At 42.0% G+C, this 18,221-nt stretch overlaps 1 protein-coding gene across 2 annotated transcripts; it reads right to left on the reverse strand.

The window, feature by feature from the left end:
* Positions 1-205: 205 nt before the first annotated feature.
* Positions 206-17,610, reverse strand: LOC121890977 (G-protein coupled receptor 22). 2 transcript variants are annotated; one of them, XR_006093998.1, is made up of 3 exons: positions 17,477-17,610; positions 2,115-4,123; positions 206-952 (listed from the first exon to the last, which is right to left on the reverse strand). XR_006093998.1 is itself a non-coding variant. In XM_042403656.1 (2 exons), the coding sequence occupies exon 2, from the start codon at positions 4,001-4,003 to the stop codon at positions 2,327-2,329; it is 1,677 nt and encodes a 558-aa protein (XP_042259590.1). In that variant the 5' UTR covers positions 4,004-4,123; positions 17,477-17,610; the 3' UTR covers positions 206-2,326. The 2 variants fall into 2 exon arrangements, 1 of the variants encoding a protein (XP_042259590.1); XM_042403656.1 differs by having other exon boundaries at positions 206-4,123.
* Between the last annotated feature and the right edge of the window lie 611 nt (positions 17,611-18,221).

The following is an 18,221-nucleotide window of genomic DNA, read 5'->3' on the forward strand; positions in this document are numbered from 1 at the left end:
AGCAATACAGAAGATTTCCATTTTTTATTATTATAGCAAAGAACATTGATCTAGACAGAAATATAAACACAGTATAATAGCTTCTCCTGTACAATTAAATATGTCCCTGCTGATAAGTAAAAGTCAATATTTGAAAATTGACAACAACCAATGTATAAACTGACACAGTGAACTGAGATAGATCAAGTCTTAGATAGATCACCTTTTAATACAGATTCTGTTCTGTTCTATACAATAACACGTAATATAAATCTTATACAATACTAATATTTCTCTATACACATGGTCATAAATGTACAGTACAGTGTACACACATACAGTATTAACACAAATACAATTACATGTATCATCTCTTTACAGAAACTTTCCAAATCATTCAGAGTTTATCACAATGGCTGTTTTTCTGTCCGGCAGATGATTGTGACCCCCCCCAAAAAGTTTTTTTTTGACTAAAACTCAAAACAGACACTTCAATATTTACATCCCTGAAAAATGTACACGAATACACAAGAATTATTGTCTTCTGTCTGACTCAGAAATAGTGTAAAAGGGTTGAGGATTAAGGGGGAGATAGCCCAAAGCCCAAGGAGCTCTCCAAGACTTGAGCCCATACAAAGTACTCTATCTACTTATTGACATAAATCTTTACCTACTTTAACACCCATAATACAACAGCTGATTGAGGGCTGGTTTATTGTTCAATGTCCAGCACATTTTGAAATGAGACATGAAGCCCTGAGGAGAAAGAGAGACACAGATATAGTGTAATATGTCCAGACTCAGTTCAGAAGCTGACAGAGGCCTGTTTGCCTCCGCAGTCATTCAAAGTGCTGTCCAAAAGCAGTGACTCTGTCCTCCAGAGCAACAAACAACGAACGTGAGATGGTGTCCCATGTCAGCGTTTGTTTGTTTTTCCACATCAGCATTTCTCTGGTTTAGGATGCTAGTTTACCTGCAGTGATTACAGAGACAGTTTCAATGGAGTTTTAACAAAATATTGCCCTTTGATTACCACTTTAAAACTGAAGTGATACAATTTCAGTAGTATTACAGTGGCCTGTCATATACATATAGTTACAACTGCTCCATATAATTTGCTTTTATGTTTTGCCCAGCAGCCTCCTGCTGTTAATCAGAAGATTAAGTCCCCTTTCGTCTCTCTTCCCTCTGTAATCTAAACCACTAATAGAAAACCGACAATTCTGTGTTCACATTCTCTTTGTTCACATCCTAGGGGTCATTGCTTTGCTCATGATTTATTGCACATAATCATGGACACACACACACATTTGTTCATTCATACAACCACGCATTTGTTGCACACACACACACGCTCACAAACACACGTGCATACATGCAAACATATGAACACAATCACACATCCTCGCCCACGTAATCCACGTCACTCTTAAAGTTTATTTTTTCCAAAAGAAAGTCATGCCTTTTAGCTTAACTTTGCACACATTCTTATAAAATATGGTGCTTGTTTGAAATGAAATCTGTATCAGTTTTTTTTTTTTTTTGCAGTTTCCTGGTAGTTTCACTTGAGCCTGTAAACTTTGAATCTGAATGCTTGCATTTACCTGCGATTAATTTTGCTACACCATGTGCAAATCCTTTCACTTGTATACATTTTTTGTAAACATACAGCAGGACATTCAGCACCATGAGAATACATTAATAACTCAATTAAGGCATGAAAAAATAGGGAAAGAAAAAGAAATATAGACTTCAATTATTAATTTTCTCACTGAGAATATCTGTGCAGGTAGATATCAGTGTGCTTTCACAGGTAATGACTAAATGCAGATCAGTGTGCATTATGTGTGTGTGTGTGTGTGTGTGTGTGTGTGTCTATCTGTGCATATGTACATGCACATGCAAGTTAAAAGTGCACGCAGGAGCATTAATGTGTGCGTTTACTGTTATCTAACCCTTACCCTAAATGTTGAGTGCACACTAGTATCTTTAGTAGCCATCGGTATAGTGTTGTTATAATGCTTGGTCAGTGTTGCTATGGAGACACTGCGGTCACCTTGTCAGTCAAGGAGTGGACTAATGAGGGCCTGTGTAAAGAGAGCAGAGAGCTGCTCTAATTAGAGCTCAGGACTCACCTGTCTCCACATCTGCATGGAACCAGAGGTCATGGGATTTGTCCTGACCTTTGTAAACTAAGTGGTTATCATTTTTCTCACACCTATGCAAGGATATACACACAATCCATCTCTAGCAAATTGGTAAGATACACATGATTCTTCAAATTCACACACACACACAAACACACACACTCACACATGCAAACATGCTGAAGACCAGCCTCATTCCCTCACTGCCTCTGTAAGGCATCAGTGCCATCACTGGCCTCCATCCGTGGCTTGCGATTCTTCCTGTGGCCTCCCCCCTCCACCCAGGAGTTATGAATAACTGTTCCCCCACTGGGAGCTGGGTCTACCTGCAGAAGGGACACTACCCTTTTCTTGACACGTGTTTTGAGGGCACGGCGCAGCTTCTGCCTTGTGAAAGCATAGAGCAGAGGATGAAAGATGGTGGTTCCATAAGCCATTGCCAAGAAGCAAAGGCGGATCCGTACCAGGCTGTCGCTGGGACCCAGACACAGGATGAGAACATTGACTGCAGACAGAGGGGCCCAGCAGCCCATAAAGGTGGATATAATGATTAGGGACATTTTAAGAACACGACGTTGACGCTCCCGACGGTCCCTGTGTCTACGCACAGCCCGCCTCAAAGCGATGATAGCAGAAACCGAAGCCTGGACACCCATGGAGGAGGCAGGCAATGGTGAAGTGGCATGGGTCTGGGTTGAGGCTGAAGCCGGGGTTGGAGAAGCAGGAGTTGCCGGTGTGGTGGCGATGGGGGTGGTGGCAGCAGTACTGACAGTAGTGACAGTTGCTCCACTGTCAGACATCCCCTGGGGCATGGAGGAGAGTGGTGGTGGGGATGTTGGTGTTGGTGTGGGAGAGGGTATAAGGGGAGGATGGGTGAGGTTCTGGTTCTGGTTGGAGGACACTACCTCTGTGGACAAGGTGAGGTCCTTCCTCCTCTGCCTCCTGCAACGTATCCTGCAGGTGGAGTCCTTTGCACGCGCACCCCTCATCATGTGGGAACCAATGCGAATGTTGAGGGCCTGTAGGATTCTGGAGTATGTGAACAACATGACAGCTACAGCGATGAAGAAGCAGGGCACTTGGAGTAACAGGTGGTAATACATAGCCAGGCCTGTGTAATACCCCTGCCCCCCGATGCACAGCAGTGTCCTGTTCTGCCACACTGGAGGCAGGATGTGTGAAGGGGAGGAGGGCTGAGTGGAGGGTAAAGAGGAAGGAGAAAGGGAGGAAAAAATGGGTGTCACTCCAGTGGTGAGTTCAGAGTCATTGTTCTGCGCCTCTGGCTCCTCATCCTCACCATCCTCAGCCCTCAAAGAGAAGAAGTCCCCCTCAAGGAAGGGCAGGAAGAAGACAGCCAGAGACACAGCCCACACCGCTGCCAGGAGCAGCGCAGCACGCCTGGGGGTCAGCAGACGACTGGCTGGACGCACTGAGATGTCGTATCGGTCCAAACTGATCACCAGCACATTAACTGCTGTGGCGACGCTAGTGAATGTGACACAGGCCTCGTGAAAGAGACACAGCGTGGCAAGACTGCCAACTCCACTTCCATTAGCTGGTAGTAGGATCACAGCCACAGTCAGCGGCAGACACAGCACACAGACCAGTATGTCCAGGACATGGAGGTTGACTGTGACCAGGTTGCTGACTGAATCCACAAGGTTGGACTGAGCACAGTAGAGCACAAGTACGGTCAGGTTGCTGCTGAAGCCCAACACCAGCTCCAGCATCAGCACAGTGGTCAAAGACACCTGGTAGCCCAGAGGGTAGGGGGTGCTCCAGCCCTCCTCCACCCCCTCCCCACCCCCTCCATCCAGCAGGCCTACCCCCTGACCATCGCTGGTCTCAAGGAGGTCACGATAGCCTTCGGTCTCCATGGACGCCACAGCACTCCTTCACACATAGCAACAGAGGCCGCCACGCGAGACCATGCTCTGTCTCTTCTTTTCCTCTGGCTCAAACAAGACACCAACGAAGATGATGGCCAGATCGGTTTTCTATGAAAAAAATAGAGGAGAAAAATAGAAAGGAGAAGAGGAAGAGAAAGACAGACAGAAGACAGAGAAAGATCAAGGAGTTTAGCAGTCATCTTGTTTCATATTTACTCAAAAATAACACTGCACAACAAGTACAAGTCAAACTTGTCAGATTTCACAAGTGAAGAGAAGCTATGAGTTGACAGCGAAGTGAAAAGTGATCTTGGCAGTCGACTGGAGCCATGGGGTGCAGTTCAAGCTGCTGCTGATGACCCATGATGTCTCACTGGGCTCAGGCTGTTTGACAACAACATGCGTCGCATAGACAATGCTAACAGTGCAGAGGGGAATTTTCGGCATATTTGCAAGTATGAGTGCATTAAGTAGAGACTTAGCAGAGGATCTGAGCAGTCTGCAGATTTTATCAAACCACTGGGGAATTTATTTCCTGATTATGCTTATAGTTTATATACTGTGCTGAATTCTGTTACAAAGACATAACCATGTTTCTCATGATTCATTCTTACGCAACATACATTATATGGGTCAGAAACAAAGCTTGTAGGATATAGCACATGGAAACATAAAGAACCAACCAGCACGCCAGTACTATTGAGATGGTAGTGACATAATGCATGTTGTTTATAGTACCACCTGTACCTCTTCCTTCATGATCGGCAACCCACCTTGTGAAGACAATTAATGCCTGTACAAAACCCAGTAAATGCAAATATAAAAATTGCCCTGTTAAATCCTTGGTCTTGATTATTCTACAAGCAGTATAAAACTGTCAGCTTCTACCTCCAAGAGGAGAGGTGGCAGAGACATTGGTGGGCTGGTAGAGAGACCGTGCAGTGCTTGTCAACATAACAGGCAACCAACTGAGGGTGGCAGCAGTTAATAGTTCTCACAGGGAGATGCAATGAAGACGAATGGATCAATGATCCACGGACAGTGGCACATAAACAACGCTATCAGAGAAAGACTAGCTCCCCTGGCATCCTCTCTCCACACCCCCTCTTTTCTACATCCCTCACATCCCTTCCTACTCTGTTGCATCTTCAGTTTACTGGCTGAGACAGAGTACTTTGCATGTACGGCATGCTATTCATGCTCACTGGATGCTCTCCTGTGCTCGGGAAGGAATCATATGAAGTGTTGGTTTATTAGATAGACCCCATCTTCATATACAGGAAGAAAGATTACTATTCCATGTGTCTCTGAATGAAGAGCTACAGGTGTGTCCTTACTGGCAGTGTTGACCTGAGACCTCTCTATCAACCTTTCCTCTGACATACTTTCTGTTCTCACCCTCTCATTTGCCCTTTTCTCTTTGTTTTATTTCACAGTTTTTCCTCCCATTTGTCATGTGGAAAGGACCTGCAGGCAGAACAGGACTCAGTGTGGAACAGTGGTCTATCTTAATCCACTAATGGGTTCCATGGGGTTTGTGGAGTTGCTGGAACATTGATTTAAAGCATCATCGATCTGCCAATTTAACAGGCCCGAGGCAAGGGAGCTCACAGACACACTCCCTGTCTCATCCTTTCACAAGTAACTGTGGTCTCATTTCGAGTGCTGCATAAAATAGTTCTGAGCGAATTTCTTTTATCTCTTACTTTTAACACCAACAAAGAAATAGTGTTGCATTTACTTTGACAAAATATCACAATACCGTAAGCCACCTGATATTACTGAACAAAGATAGGGTTTTTAAAATGTTCAATACATGTTTTTTTTTAAGTATTTTGCCATCCTAAAAGCAGTATAAAAGTGACTGAAAATGAATGAAAATGTGGTCTTTGGGTTGCAACATTATGACATCATCTTGTTTCACAGACATGTTCCCAGGAGTAAAAATCTAGATCCACCATGTGTTTGAGACTATCAACACTGAGCCTCTTACCCGAGAATATTGTGTGAGCTGTGACCTTATAATGTCATCAGAATCAATCATGTTTACAGTCTTTATTCAATAGTGATGACTACACGATGCCATAGAGGATCATGGAGCAAACAAAGGCACATTTTATGTTTGACAGTCAATCACTTACACCAATCACAGAGGCAACATACATGTCAATACTCCATTGACCAACCAGTGTCTAAAAGCTCATGAGAGGGTTGTTTGAAGCACTACAGTAAATTAATGCCAGGGATGAAAACTGAACTCTCCGATAGCGTTTAATTAGAACTCAATAACTTTGTAAATGTAAGCTCACCAAGATTTGCTGAAAATTGAGTGGGATAACACAACAACTACGATCTATATTTTTTTATTCACAGATCATGTGAAAACAAAACACACATATTAAGTCCCTGCTCTTCTTTATAAGAGTAAAATTATCCATATCCATTGCATTCTGCAATCACTGATTTGATCAGTCTCATCAAACATCAGGCCATCATCTGTTTGTCTTAACAGTCCTGCAAATTAGTACAAGGGATAATAGTGTAGTGGTGAAATGAGCAAGCTGAATAGCTTTCAACAAGAGTAATTGGCACTATTCTATGACTAAGTGAAACAATGAGCCACAATCAGTTCTGTGATAACAGATAGTACTGTGTGATGAACTAGTAAGAGATGCAAAGGGCCACAGATAAAAGACTGGAAAACATCTGTGAGCAGCTGTGACCTGCGGGCAGGAAAAGCCACAATAGTCTGTATTTTTACGGCAAGAGAGGGAGGAAGAAAATTAAAATGTGTAGACAGGATGCCGAACTTCGGGCAGATTTTCTAATCATCAGTGTTTTTTGTCTTTCAGTAGGAATTATAAACACATTGTGCTGTTGCGTCCCTGTTGCAACCAATCAGCATGTGTTTGTGTGTGTCTATATGTGAGCACATTGTTACACTTTTAAGTAGAAAATAGCTTGACAGAAAATAGCTGGAAACAAGGTGAAACTGTGGCACCACAAATAATATCCGCTCTGTGATTGATGTGATTGACAAGTCAGACAGAGGAGTTGGGGCAGAAGGAGATTAGGGCATGTACTAGAAAACATGTTATATTAAGACATGACCCAAACAAAAAGACAATAACATCTGTAAAGTTTTACCAGCTTGATAGAGGCTTCGCTTTGGTCGTTACTTCTAAGGACAAACAAATCTGATGCTTGATTTTTTTTAAGCATCACTTATTATTCTGTTGAATGATCATCATTTGTAGGGCATGACTTCATTTTAGTCACACAGAGTCTTAAATTGGTTTTAGTAAACCTATGTGCCCTCTCCTCAGTCACCAATCAAAAGCATAATTTATCATGTCTATAATAATAATAATCATGTATAGAGAGCTAAATAATAAAGTTGGTTGGTTCAGTATAAAACCAAATGAGTAACTGTCATCTAGAGACTTTGCTTTGGCTTTGCATATGTTTTCATTAAATCTGGCTTCTTAGAACCCATAGAGTCTGTGCTTTGTTCCAAAACAACAACAAAGTGATAGTGCACAACTTCCTGGACCCTGCTGTCAGGGTTATTATAGGTGTCCGGTTGTAGATGACAGGTTGTCAACCCCTTTTTACAATATCAGAGGGCAAATGCTACAGCAGATCCTGTTTTTAGCGTGAAAGCAGTTTCTCTATTGTTTTTCTAGCTTTTTCTGTTCCATTGCAATCTTTCATGCACCTCACACACACACACTCGTACACACAAGCAATCCATGTATTTAGCATTTCCTCCTGACAACTCGTTTCCTGCCAAAGGCTTAATTGCTTCAACAAAACACAAAAGGCAAACAGTGGGCATGCTTTCGTCCTAGGCAGGTAAGGCATTTCAGTTTCTTGGCATGTGTCTTGGGTGAAATAACACATAAAATTAGTACACTGAGAGGTTGTGCCAGATGGAGAGGGTCCAACAGTATATACTTTAGGGCAAAACTAACAGTGTCGTCCTTAGATGGTATGAGCATGCACTTGTCTTCTAAGGAAATGAAGAAGAGGAGGAATGAAAGATGCAAAAAGAAACAACTTCTTACAATAAAAGATGTAGATGGTACTGATACAGCTGATATTTCCCTAAGCTTCCAAGGCAACTGCAGCGAAATGCATTTAAAAGTTGCAAAACCTTATCGGAGTGCAATCAACAAAGTGCAGCAGCTACTCAGTGGATGTCAAGACCAAATTCAAGTTCAAGTTAATTAAACACACCTGCAACTCTGTCCCCAATATTTGGTCAGACATTGTATTCATTTTTTATTACTGTTCTCTTTTTTATTCTCCGAGGCAGCTGTTCTTGGTTTTCATTAAGCTTCCTTTATTATTTCGCCTGTGCAAAATTGATCCTCAGAAATCTGGCAAATATACCAGAGTGTGCAATCAACCGCACTTATCATATCCCCTTCCATCATTTTTGTGATAGATACATACACCCTTCACTGATTACACACAATGATACCTCAGATGACAGGGAAAACTTCCAGGTCAGTGCACCTGTCTGCCACACAACACACACGTTTCCAGGTCTGCAATGAGGCAGAAACGGTTAATTAAATCTGGCTGTCTGTGTCATGACTGCTGTCCATCGCGCTGCTGCATGCCTGGATCTCACCCTGCTGCTGTTGAAAGTGCTGATCCAGCACCGAGCCTGAGGACAACCTCCCATTGTCACCTCAGTCTGCGGCAATGTAGATGTGACACTGTGGTTGACAGATGTGAGACTTCAGTTTGCTAATTATTTAAATATAACCTGCGCCCTCTATAAAACTTTATATGCCCAGTTTGTATATTTCTGGTGGTGTGACAACATCTGCTCAATGTCTGTCTGTTCCTAATCAACTGTGAAGTAATTTGTTAGGAGTAGTTAGTGTTAGTATAGACTAATGTGTTTCTGGCTTGTTGTTGTCTGTTGTCTAGTGCTGTAAATTAGACAACTCAAGTATAATAACTTGAATAGGAGGTAGAAGAACTTCAGAGTGACATTTACTGTATGCACAATGCTGAAAGTCTTGTCCAGTAAGGCATACCTCACTAGATTTGATTGTGTAAGCGACAGAATTGCTTTAAGTTAGTTTGTCCCTTTGGCAGGAGCTCTTGCTGTTAATCTGTATTCCTGCTGCTGTAGTTTATATTCAGCTATTGGAAAATATCCAGCGCCTGGAGATGGAGATTGTCAGTGCTGCTTACATGAGGACAACAATAACCCAAGTAGATGTTTTCCAAAAATGAGACTGGAAAGAGAAAAAGGCTGTGGTGGTAAGCAGTGCCTGTTTGTTCAAATAACTAAAAAAGACATGAGGGTGTTGTAACTGACTACAGATGCACAAAGATGGAAGCCATAGTTGAATTGTAGGGTTTATTGAGGCTACTATCTGTTCCCTCTGTTATGGATTTTTCCTTGTAAAACTGTGAAATGTCGCTACAAAATGGTGAGACTAGAAAGAAGCCTTTGCTTTTTGATTCTATGGGGCTGACACCAAAAGCTGACATTTAGGGAAGAAAGGGAAACCAAGGAGAGAGACAGGCAAAATGGGGAGAGAAGGAGAAAAAGACAGAAAAGAAAAAAGCAAACAGGATGATGGCGCATGCAGCATGCTGACTCATGGCTGTCTAAGGTATTCCTAATGTCCGCAGTGAGACAATTGATCAAAGGCTTAATTTTCCCAGTCAATTCATCCAGCAGTGCTAACAGCAAGTAGCCACCAGCTGGGCAGCAGCATCCCTGGCAGACTCCCAGCAAACCAGCCAGGACAGGCCAACAACACAACCAACTCAGTGGGAGCAACAACATCCCACCTTATTTAATGTGTCTCTGATCAGGACAGCCTAACCAGCTTCAGGAGAAATGCACGCAATTCATTTCTAATTTATGTAACACTTGCATGTTTATTACAGGTGTTAGATGAACTCGTAACTGCTATGTGAGGCCAAGCAACACTTAACACTTTAAAATGTAAAAATGGGTTAACATAACTCCTGTTGAGCTTGCCAAAGACACACAGGCACACCGTGTAGTCCACAATGTATCGCTAAGAGCCACCCACTCACACAGCCACCCACTGCCATCCCACGTCTCTGCACACGCTCCCTGTCCTTACACTCTCTGCAGATACAACGGAAGATGGATTGCTATCAGAGGTGAATGACATCTTATGTGCTTAAGAAACTGCTGAATCCCAGCTGCACTTATGCCTGAGACAAGTTAGGGAGAAAGGGATGGAGGTAACGGGTGGTAAGATGAAAATGGGAGGTAGGTGCAGTGAGGGAGTGATGGATGGGAGGGAGGCTTACGGGTGTGCAGATGGATGCTGAGTCGTGTGCTCGCTTGAGGGGAATGTTTGTTCCCTGTTCACTACCTCTATCCATCTCTCTTTTGAATAGTCCCAGTTGCACCTCCTTGCCTCCCCTCTTCACCATCCATCTTACACCAGCACACACATGCCTCTTTGCTTTTACACGACAACATCTTTGTGCAATCCCCCCAGATCTGCCAGATAGACCATTCTGTGATTTTGAATCCTAAAGTAGCGCCTCATAATGTAACAGTGCAAGTAGCCATTTGCTATTTTGTCACTACATCAGAGACCTTGTAGGTAAAATAAAGACTCACACGTCCAATCACTTTATATCCCACAATTCTTGACAGGCTGCTACCAGAACATCAATAAGGAAGCTGCAGAAGGCCAGTTAATTATCACAGCCTGTAATCTATATAACCAGCTCTCTATAGAGAGAAGACCTTGGTCTCTAGACAGCTCTGGTCCACAGGGTGTGAGGCATTATTACCACCTGACAGCGTGTTCGATGGATTTCATTTGGCTCCACCATTCATTAAAGGCACTCCTCGATATCCTATATCCAGCTATAACGTCCCAAGCCTGTAATTTTGCTATTACATGCGCCACCCCCCAATAAGCACTAATCAAGGCTGCCACGCAATCACAGCTCTTTAAAACAAGAAGAAATCAAATTCAAGTGTGAAAGCCAGAGGAATTCAAGTAAAACTGAATCAGAGCAAGTGGAGACCGTGATGTAAATCAGTGCTTTGGAAGGCTGTTCACTGGCCCATCGAAAAGAATAGCAATGATTAGTAATAATGATGGTAAGACAATAAAACACGATAAAATGCAGGGATATAACAGTGTTCATTATATGTCTATTATATTAGTCTATTATACTAATTACTCCTACATTTCTTATTTGCTCTGAAGTGATTAGCTGTGATGTCTCCCTCCATCTCTCCATTTCAACAACACTTGTCATCAGGAGTTAATTGATTATACAAATGCATTCGTCACACTAAATGCGCTTAACTGACTTTTGTTGAGCTGTGTTGTGTTGGAGTGTTGAGAATACAGAGATAAGTTACAGTGCGAGGACTCTAGTCACTTTTTGTCTGGTGACAAAGCGCTAAACCTGTATGTGTGATGACTGGCCTCTAAGCAGTGCTCGTCTTCAGCCAGAAAAAGCTTTGACCTGTACTCATGTGCACATTGCTGCACTGAACATATTCACACACACACACTCACCCTGAAAACCTCACACAAGCAGGAGACGCTAACACAAACTTTGATTGAATTTGTTTTCTAAATCTGTTACATTAACTCAAACTGCGTTTGCTTTCAGTTAAGGAATCCAATAAACTTGGTCTTGATTTTTTGTTTGACTGCTGCATGGATTAGTGATTTGATTTTCCAGCTTGATTCTTCCAAGTAAATTACATTTCAAGAGTGTCTCCACACTACCACAAGTCAAAAGCTGCTGAATGCAAGAAAATAGTGTTAATGAAAATAAATCAAAGTATTCCCACACTTATCTCCATTAAATATACCCAACTGAATGTCAAAACTTTCAATTAAACATGGTATGAAATGCAATGGTGTATGCAATGAAGAAAACTGTGTTGATGCTTTGATTTTGTTCCATATACCATATGGAAAGATGACATTTCCTTCTTAATGGTGCCATGTGGTGCCAGCTTCAGGTACCTTGGTGTCCACATCACCAAGGGCCTGACCTGGGGGCTGTATACCAACTTAGTGGTGAGAAAGGCAAGACAGAGACTGTTTCGCTTGAGGAAATTTTGGTATCCCCTCAAATACTGAGGAATTTCTACTCCTGCACCATCGAGAGCGTCCTGATGAGGAACATCACTGCCTGGTATGGAAACAGCACCGAACAGTACCGCAAGGCCCTGCAAAGAGTGGTTCGCTTGGCTGAACATACAATAGGTGTACTCTACCCTGCCTAAGGGATATTTACACCAGGCACGGCAAAAATAAGGCTAGGAGAATCATTAAGGATTCCAACCACCCGGATAATGGCCTTTTATCCGTGCTGCAGTCAGGAAGAAGGTAGCAGATACACCAGGCCAGTACTGAGAGGCTCAGGAAGAGCTTCTACCGTCATGAGGTCACTGTCTAAGACTAACCCTCTCCCTCAAATCATACACATGTATTCATTACTATTCCTCTTTTATTTAAACTCTCGTTATTGCACAAATTGAAAGAACTGGATTACATTTCACTGTGATTGTACCTTGTATGATTACATGTGACAAATAAACTTGATTGATTGATTAGACTGTTTCTTACCAAAACATATTATGTATCCTTGAGGCCTAATAAACACACTGAGTACATTTTCTTTGACATAAAACATTTGCGAAACCATTTTTTAAAATATTGAAATGTACTGTTTACATCTGTATTCTCTTGCTAGCAGTCTTCTTCTCTGCCTTTGCTGGTGCATTCCTGCATTTCTTGGCACGTTACCACCATCTGTACATCAGTGAAAGACTGTGAAACCATTGTCAGGAATGTGTATCGCGTTCCCACTCCTAAAACATTGCTCCACAGCGCTAATAGTGGTCAAAAACTCCACAGGTTACCTTTAACAAAGCATTACATTGAAACTGTACCAAGCATACATTTTAAATCCCTAACCAGGACAGTTTTGCACTCTTGTAGTGCTCACCTTCAGCTGGAATTTAATCAAACTTTGCTTTGGTAGATCAGTCCTTGCACAGAGAGGGATCTCTTTATGTACCAAAATATTTTGTCTAAAACTGGCTCAGGTTCAGTGTTCATGGACAATGAGTCTTTAGCGAGATGAAGAGCAGATGAAGAGTTCAGAAAACAAAAGAAGACAAAACAACAAAAAAACAGCTTTGAAGGCAATGGAATAAGAGCAAAAGGAGAAAGTACAAAGATGAGGTACTAGAAAAAGAAAGACTGATGTTGTCTGTGCCAGGTTAAAATGATTAAGCTATTTCACTCCAGAAGGCAATTAGAGCTCAATTAATGCCATTTATCTCCTGTAGACAGGGCACCGTTGACCAAGAGGGGAGAGCACCACTGCAGGCATCTGTGCTACCACACCGTAATGACAGACAGAGGTCTAACCTGAGGGAGGGGAAGACCAACACATACACACATCTCCCAAAAAAAAAAAAATCATGGATTCATCTTCTTTTCTCATATGGAGAGTTTCATAAGAAACCCATTAGGAGGGCAAAGCAAATGAGGCACATACTAAATACTTGCAGTGTCAATCAAACCTCATTTACACTTACACCTTACAGAATGTGCTTGTCAGCTTCCATCTAGTGTAGCAGATGTGTCAACAGCATGGACATATGCAGTACATGTAATTATAACTAAATATAGCTAAACATACCTAAATCTGTTTTGTAAGACAGAAGCAAGAAAACGGCTGTATTCCTGTGCTACAGATGGGCGGCCACTGAGTCTATGAAGTGGTTTTATACCTCTCTCTCTGTCTCCCTCCTCTTGGTAGTCTATTTCACCCCGGTCACTCCACTCTGCTCCTCTAATGATTTATCGTTCCATCTCTTCTCTCTATTTGCTCCTCACATGTCTTACTTTTTCACTACGACCCCTATCTTGAGCTGAGATCTGCTTCACCCTCATGTTTCCATGCACTGACACGCTTCAAGGAACATTGTTATTTACTATATTTGGCTATAGGGAATTAAGTGCAGTATCCATTTAATTTAACATAGTGAATCTGATCGTGTCGACAAGAAGGATGAGCATTATCAGCCTTCACTAATCAATACATCTATGTGCAAGGCAGTTATAGTGTTTATTATGTTTTGATCCTTTTCTGTTATTACACTCAAAGGCAGATTCTTATTTTTTAAAGATTTTATGCAAGGAAGTATGCACTGTACTTAGGAATACACAAATATAGACACAGTTTAAATTCCTTAAATACAGTTGAGACCCGCTGTTGAAGCCTGTTGTTGGACGCTTTTACAGCAGTGAATGTGACTGTTTCTACTTACTGCAGTGAGATTTTTGCATATATTGAACATCTGCCAAGCTTGCAAACAGTGTTGCCGTCTGTTTACAAGTCAAGTTAAAGATACAATAAAAAATGTATTAACATAACAGCTTGGAGGATTTAAATTGTCAGTGGAAAATTAATGTTTGGAATGAAAACATCACACCCTCCAAATACATACAATTTGCTGCTCTTACATAAATCTTGTGTGCTTTTACCACACTGTTGTTGTCTTTTAATCAGCCCAACAAGACTCTCACCATCTACACTGTTCAGCATTGTCATATATGAAATGTAAATAAGACCACTCAATCAGCTAGTCAGATCAGAGGTACAGTATTCCTTTGCTCATTGCGCTGAAACAAAATATGACAGCTTCCCTCAACTACGCTGCGGCTTCTAGCTGAAGAGTGACACGTGTGGTGGAATATTTTCCCACCAGCAGCATCAAAGCTTCTCTATAAATACATGCACAGACACAAACACACAATGACCCACATGCAAAGCAAACACACAGGCTGCCACCACGAGAGTGAATCGAAAATGGGAATATGTTAAAACAATTCTCCCGTTGGGATTCACATCAGGGATTCGACGTGGAAAAGAGGTGGAAATACAGCTGTTAGACATACACATGTGTGCACCAACACACACAGGTAGAAAACATCACAGGACAGGTGGGCTTTAATTAACTGTTTTTAATCTTTATGTTCAGTTTCACTAAAAAAGTCAATTTTGAGATGAACAGTCCTAATGTGGGCTTAAAATCAAAAGGAGGCAGGCAGTACCTTTTAGTAGCTTGTTTCAACACATGTTAGAGTGGTTAATGAACTGCAGTGTCAGTTAAAAATCACCAAGAAAGTAAAATTGAGGAGACAGTCAGCAACCAAATGGGGAAAAAATGGAAAAAAACAAGTCCTCCAAATTAAACAACCACATACTGTAGGTTGTTTAACCATGCGCTCCAGAACCACCCATGGGAATGTTTTCTAATCCAACACCTCTTTTGGCAGTAATCAGCAAGATAACATAATTTGTCAAACCACTGTTAAAAAATAATGATGTTTTATGATGTGACAATGCTGTGGTTACAGTCTGGTTAGGTTTAGGCACAAAAACCAATTGGTTAGGGTTAGGGTTAGGAGCAAACAGCGGTCTCCTGCAGCAAGGTCCATAAAGTCCACTTTTTGCAAGTTGGGATCGAACCAGCCACCCAAGCCGCCACCTCTGAATATGGAAATGTGTCACCTTATATAGATATCTCCACTGCACTGCTAGTTGGCGTCTGTCACTCAAACGTAACTATAGGTCATTTTGGTGACTAACATTATAACCTATAGTGTCATTTTTCTTGGCAAGGACAGGATCGAAAAAAAGGTTTAACTATCCTCATTTCAAGCTAAATCTTAAACATTTAATTTAGGTTTTACTGTAGCCGCAAATAAAAACTAACTATAATACATTATCTAGATTAGGTCTACAGTATGCCGGTCTGACAGTTGTTAACAAATTACATAACCACACTTACTAAGCAATAACACTGCATTAGTATTTAAGGCCAAATTGAAAGTAAAATAAGCTGACACATTATTGTGGCATAGCACTGCGTGTTACAAGAGAATATAACGAAATAGAAAATTCATAAAGTATATCACGTGGGAATCCATAATGTGAGAGAGCAGAATAAGTGTTGCAGAGGAAAATGATGAGAAATACGAGAGACAACAAAAATAATGTTAACAAGCAAGGTGATATTAAAGGTATGTTGACAAAAAGTCTTTGATGAAAAAGTAACTTATGGCCAAATCATCATGCCAGGAAACAAAACTGCTTCCCCACATCTGAAGAATTTGGTAACAAATAGCTTTTTCCTTAATACTGATCAACTAATGCAAACAGGCAGGATTTTGACATTAAACTAATTGGGAGCATGAGCGCAACTTTAACCTGAACTAGACAATGTGATGCTTTGCACCAGTGTTAGCAGGGACAAATCCGTCACAGAAGGCCACTTTTCTATCACCCAACAACACATGTGCCCAATTTCACATCTCACCAACAAGAGAGCAGTGTTCAGAACAATCTTTATCACTGCTCCACATTCAAACACATGGCAAGACAGGGCTACACTGCAAGTTATGCAGTGGTATTTGTAAACCTTTACTACAGTTAAACTGGGCTTAACTTAAGTCAAATAGAGAGTTTTATGAATGTCGTGCTGCACTGTGACACCAATCATATCTCAAATTCAAATGAATTCAAATTGACAGCAAAAGTCAGGCAGAGAAAATGCAAATTTCTTATCAAGATCTATAAAAAAAGATGCATTTCGACTGTACTGTTTTTCTAATGAATGCAAAAGAGCCCTGATAAACAATCCTCATCAAACACCATTATCTCATGTGGTTATGGCAGTTCAAGACCAAGCAATCATGTGCAGTGTGGAAGAATTTTATATGATTAAAAGAATAAATGCCTGCTGAACTGAGCCTCTTAGAGATGATCAAACGGGCCACCTTCATGTTAAGCGTGGCGCGTCCATGTGACTGAAGCACATCAACAACCACTATGGGTCCCTGGAAAATGGAAGACTTGGAGGATCAAAATTACTATCGAAACAAATACTAAATTATACAAATAGCCAGTAGAATGCTACTAAAACCAACCTCCATATTTACTTTATTTTCCTCTGTATTACAAGTGCTGTCTGCTTGTCTTTTTCTGTACAGGACGTGCAAACCAAATTGGTCAGGAGCTGCTGAAGCGTGTTTGTCCCACAGATCAGTCACTTCATATCCGAAAATGCAAACAAGCGATAAAAATCAGCCGGTGACAAGTCCGGGGGCTGTTTTCAGGGCCCTCTTAAGTGCTGGTCTGACAATGAGGTGATTTGTTATTGTCGCCTCCAGTCCGGAATCAAAATGGTTTTACACAGTCTAGTCTCCTTCTAGAGAGCAAACCATCTGTTTCATTTTAGAGACAGACACAGTATTTGAAAGCCTTTACAAGTACATATTTTAAACAGACTGTGGTAGTAAAGAAATTATCAAAATCATGATTACAATTCTGATAATGACCTGAATTTTAAATGAATGAGTCTTAGCAGAAGTGCTGTGTTAAACTTACCAGTTTGGTGAGTGGGAATTCCCTTTACATCCTACTGCAGGTGTCGGTACTCTGCGCTATCTCCAGCACTGGACCTCGACTCACTCCAGCGCTCTCCAGGACAGCCGGCTGTCAGCCAAAAAACGTGACCAGAATAATTTGCCTCCGTTTTGTCATGAATATTACAGCGGGAGGGGTGGCTGGTGGGGTGGTGGTAGGGGGTATTGGGGGGGGGGCTCTCCGCGGCTGCAGATAGAGAGCGCAGCAGTGGCTGTTGCACGCTCACAGGTAATGCCACAGTGTCTTGGCGTTTTTCTTTTAATTCCACCACTCAACACGTCTCCGCTACACCTGTCCACTTTTATGCAGCGGACTTGCACAGCATCCCACACACGGACCGGCCCAACGCATATGCGCTAAACGCTTGCTGGAGCGCAGTCGCTCCATCCCAGCGACCAATACGGTGATCTGCAAGCGGAGAGGGGAGGGAAGGAGGGGAGGATGGAGAGCCTTTTTTTTTTTTTTTTGTTGGAAGGGGGTGGAGACAGGGATGCGGGGTTGGGGGGGCAGGGGTGTGTGTGTGTGTGTGTGTGTGTGTGTGTGTGTGTGTGTGTGTGTGTGTGTGTGTGTGTGTGTGTGTGTGTATGTGTAAGATGGGTAGCCTCTCACAAGGACGACCTGAGATTCCTCAAGGGTGAACGCTCCTCTGTAGTAATTCAGCGAGATTTCCCAATTACTTGCATCCCCCTCCCTCTGCCTCTCTCAA

Source organism: Thunnus maccoyii, chromosome 3, assembly GCF_910596095.1.
Source record: "Thunnus maccoyii chromosome 3, fThuMac1.1, whole genome shotgun sequence".
Classification (NCBI taxonomy): Eukaryota; Metazoa; Chordata; class Actinopteri; order Scombriformes; family Scombridae; genus Thunnus; species Thunnus maccoyii.

What these genes read in the sequence shown, in the direction of transcription:
- LOC121890977 (XM_042403656.1), bottom strand. Translation starts at nt 4,003, where the DNA reads ATGGAGACCGAAGGCTATCGTGACCTCCTTGAGACCAGCGATGGTCAG.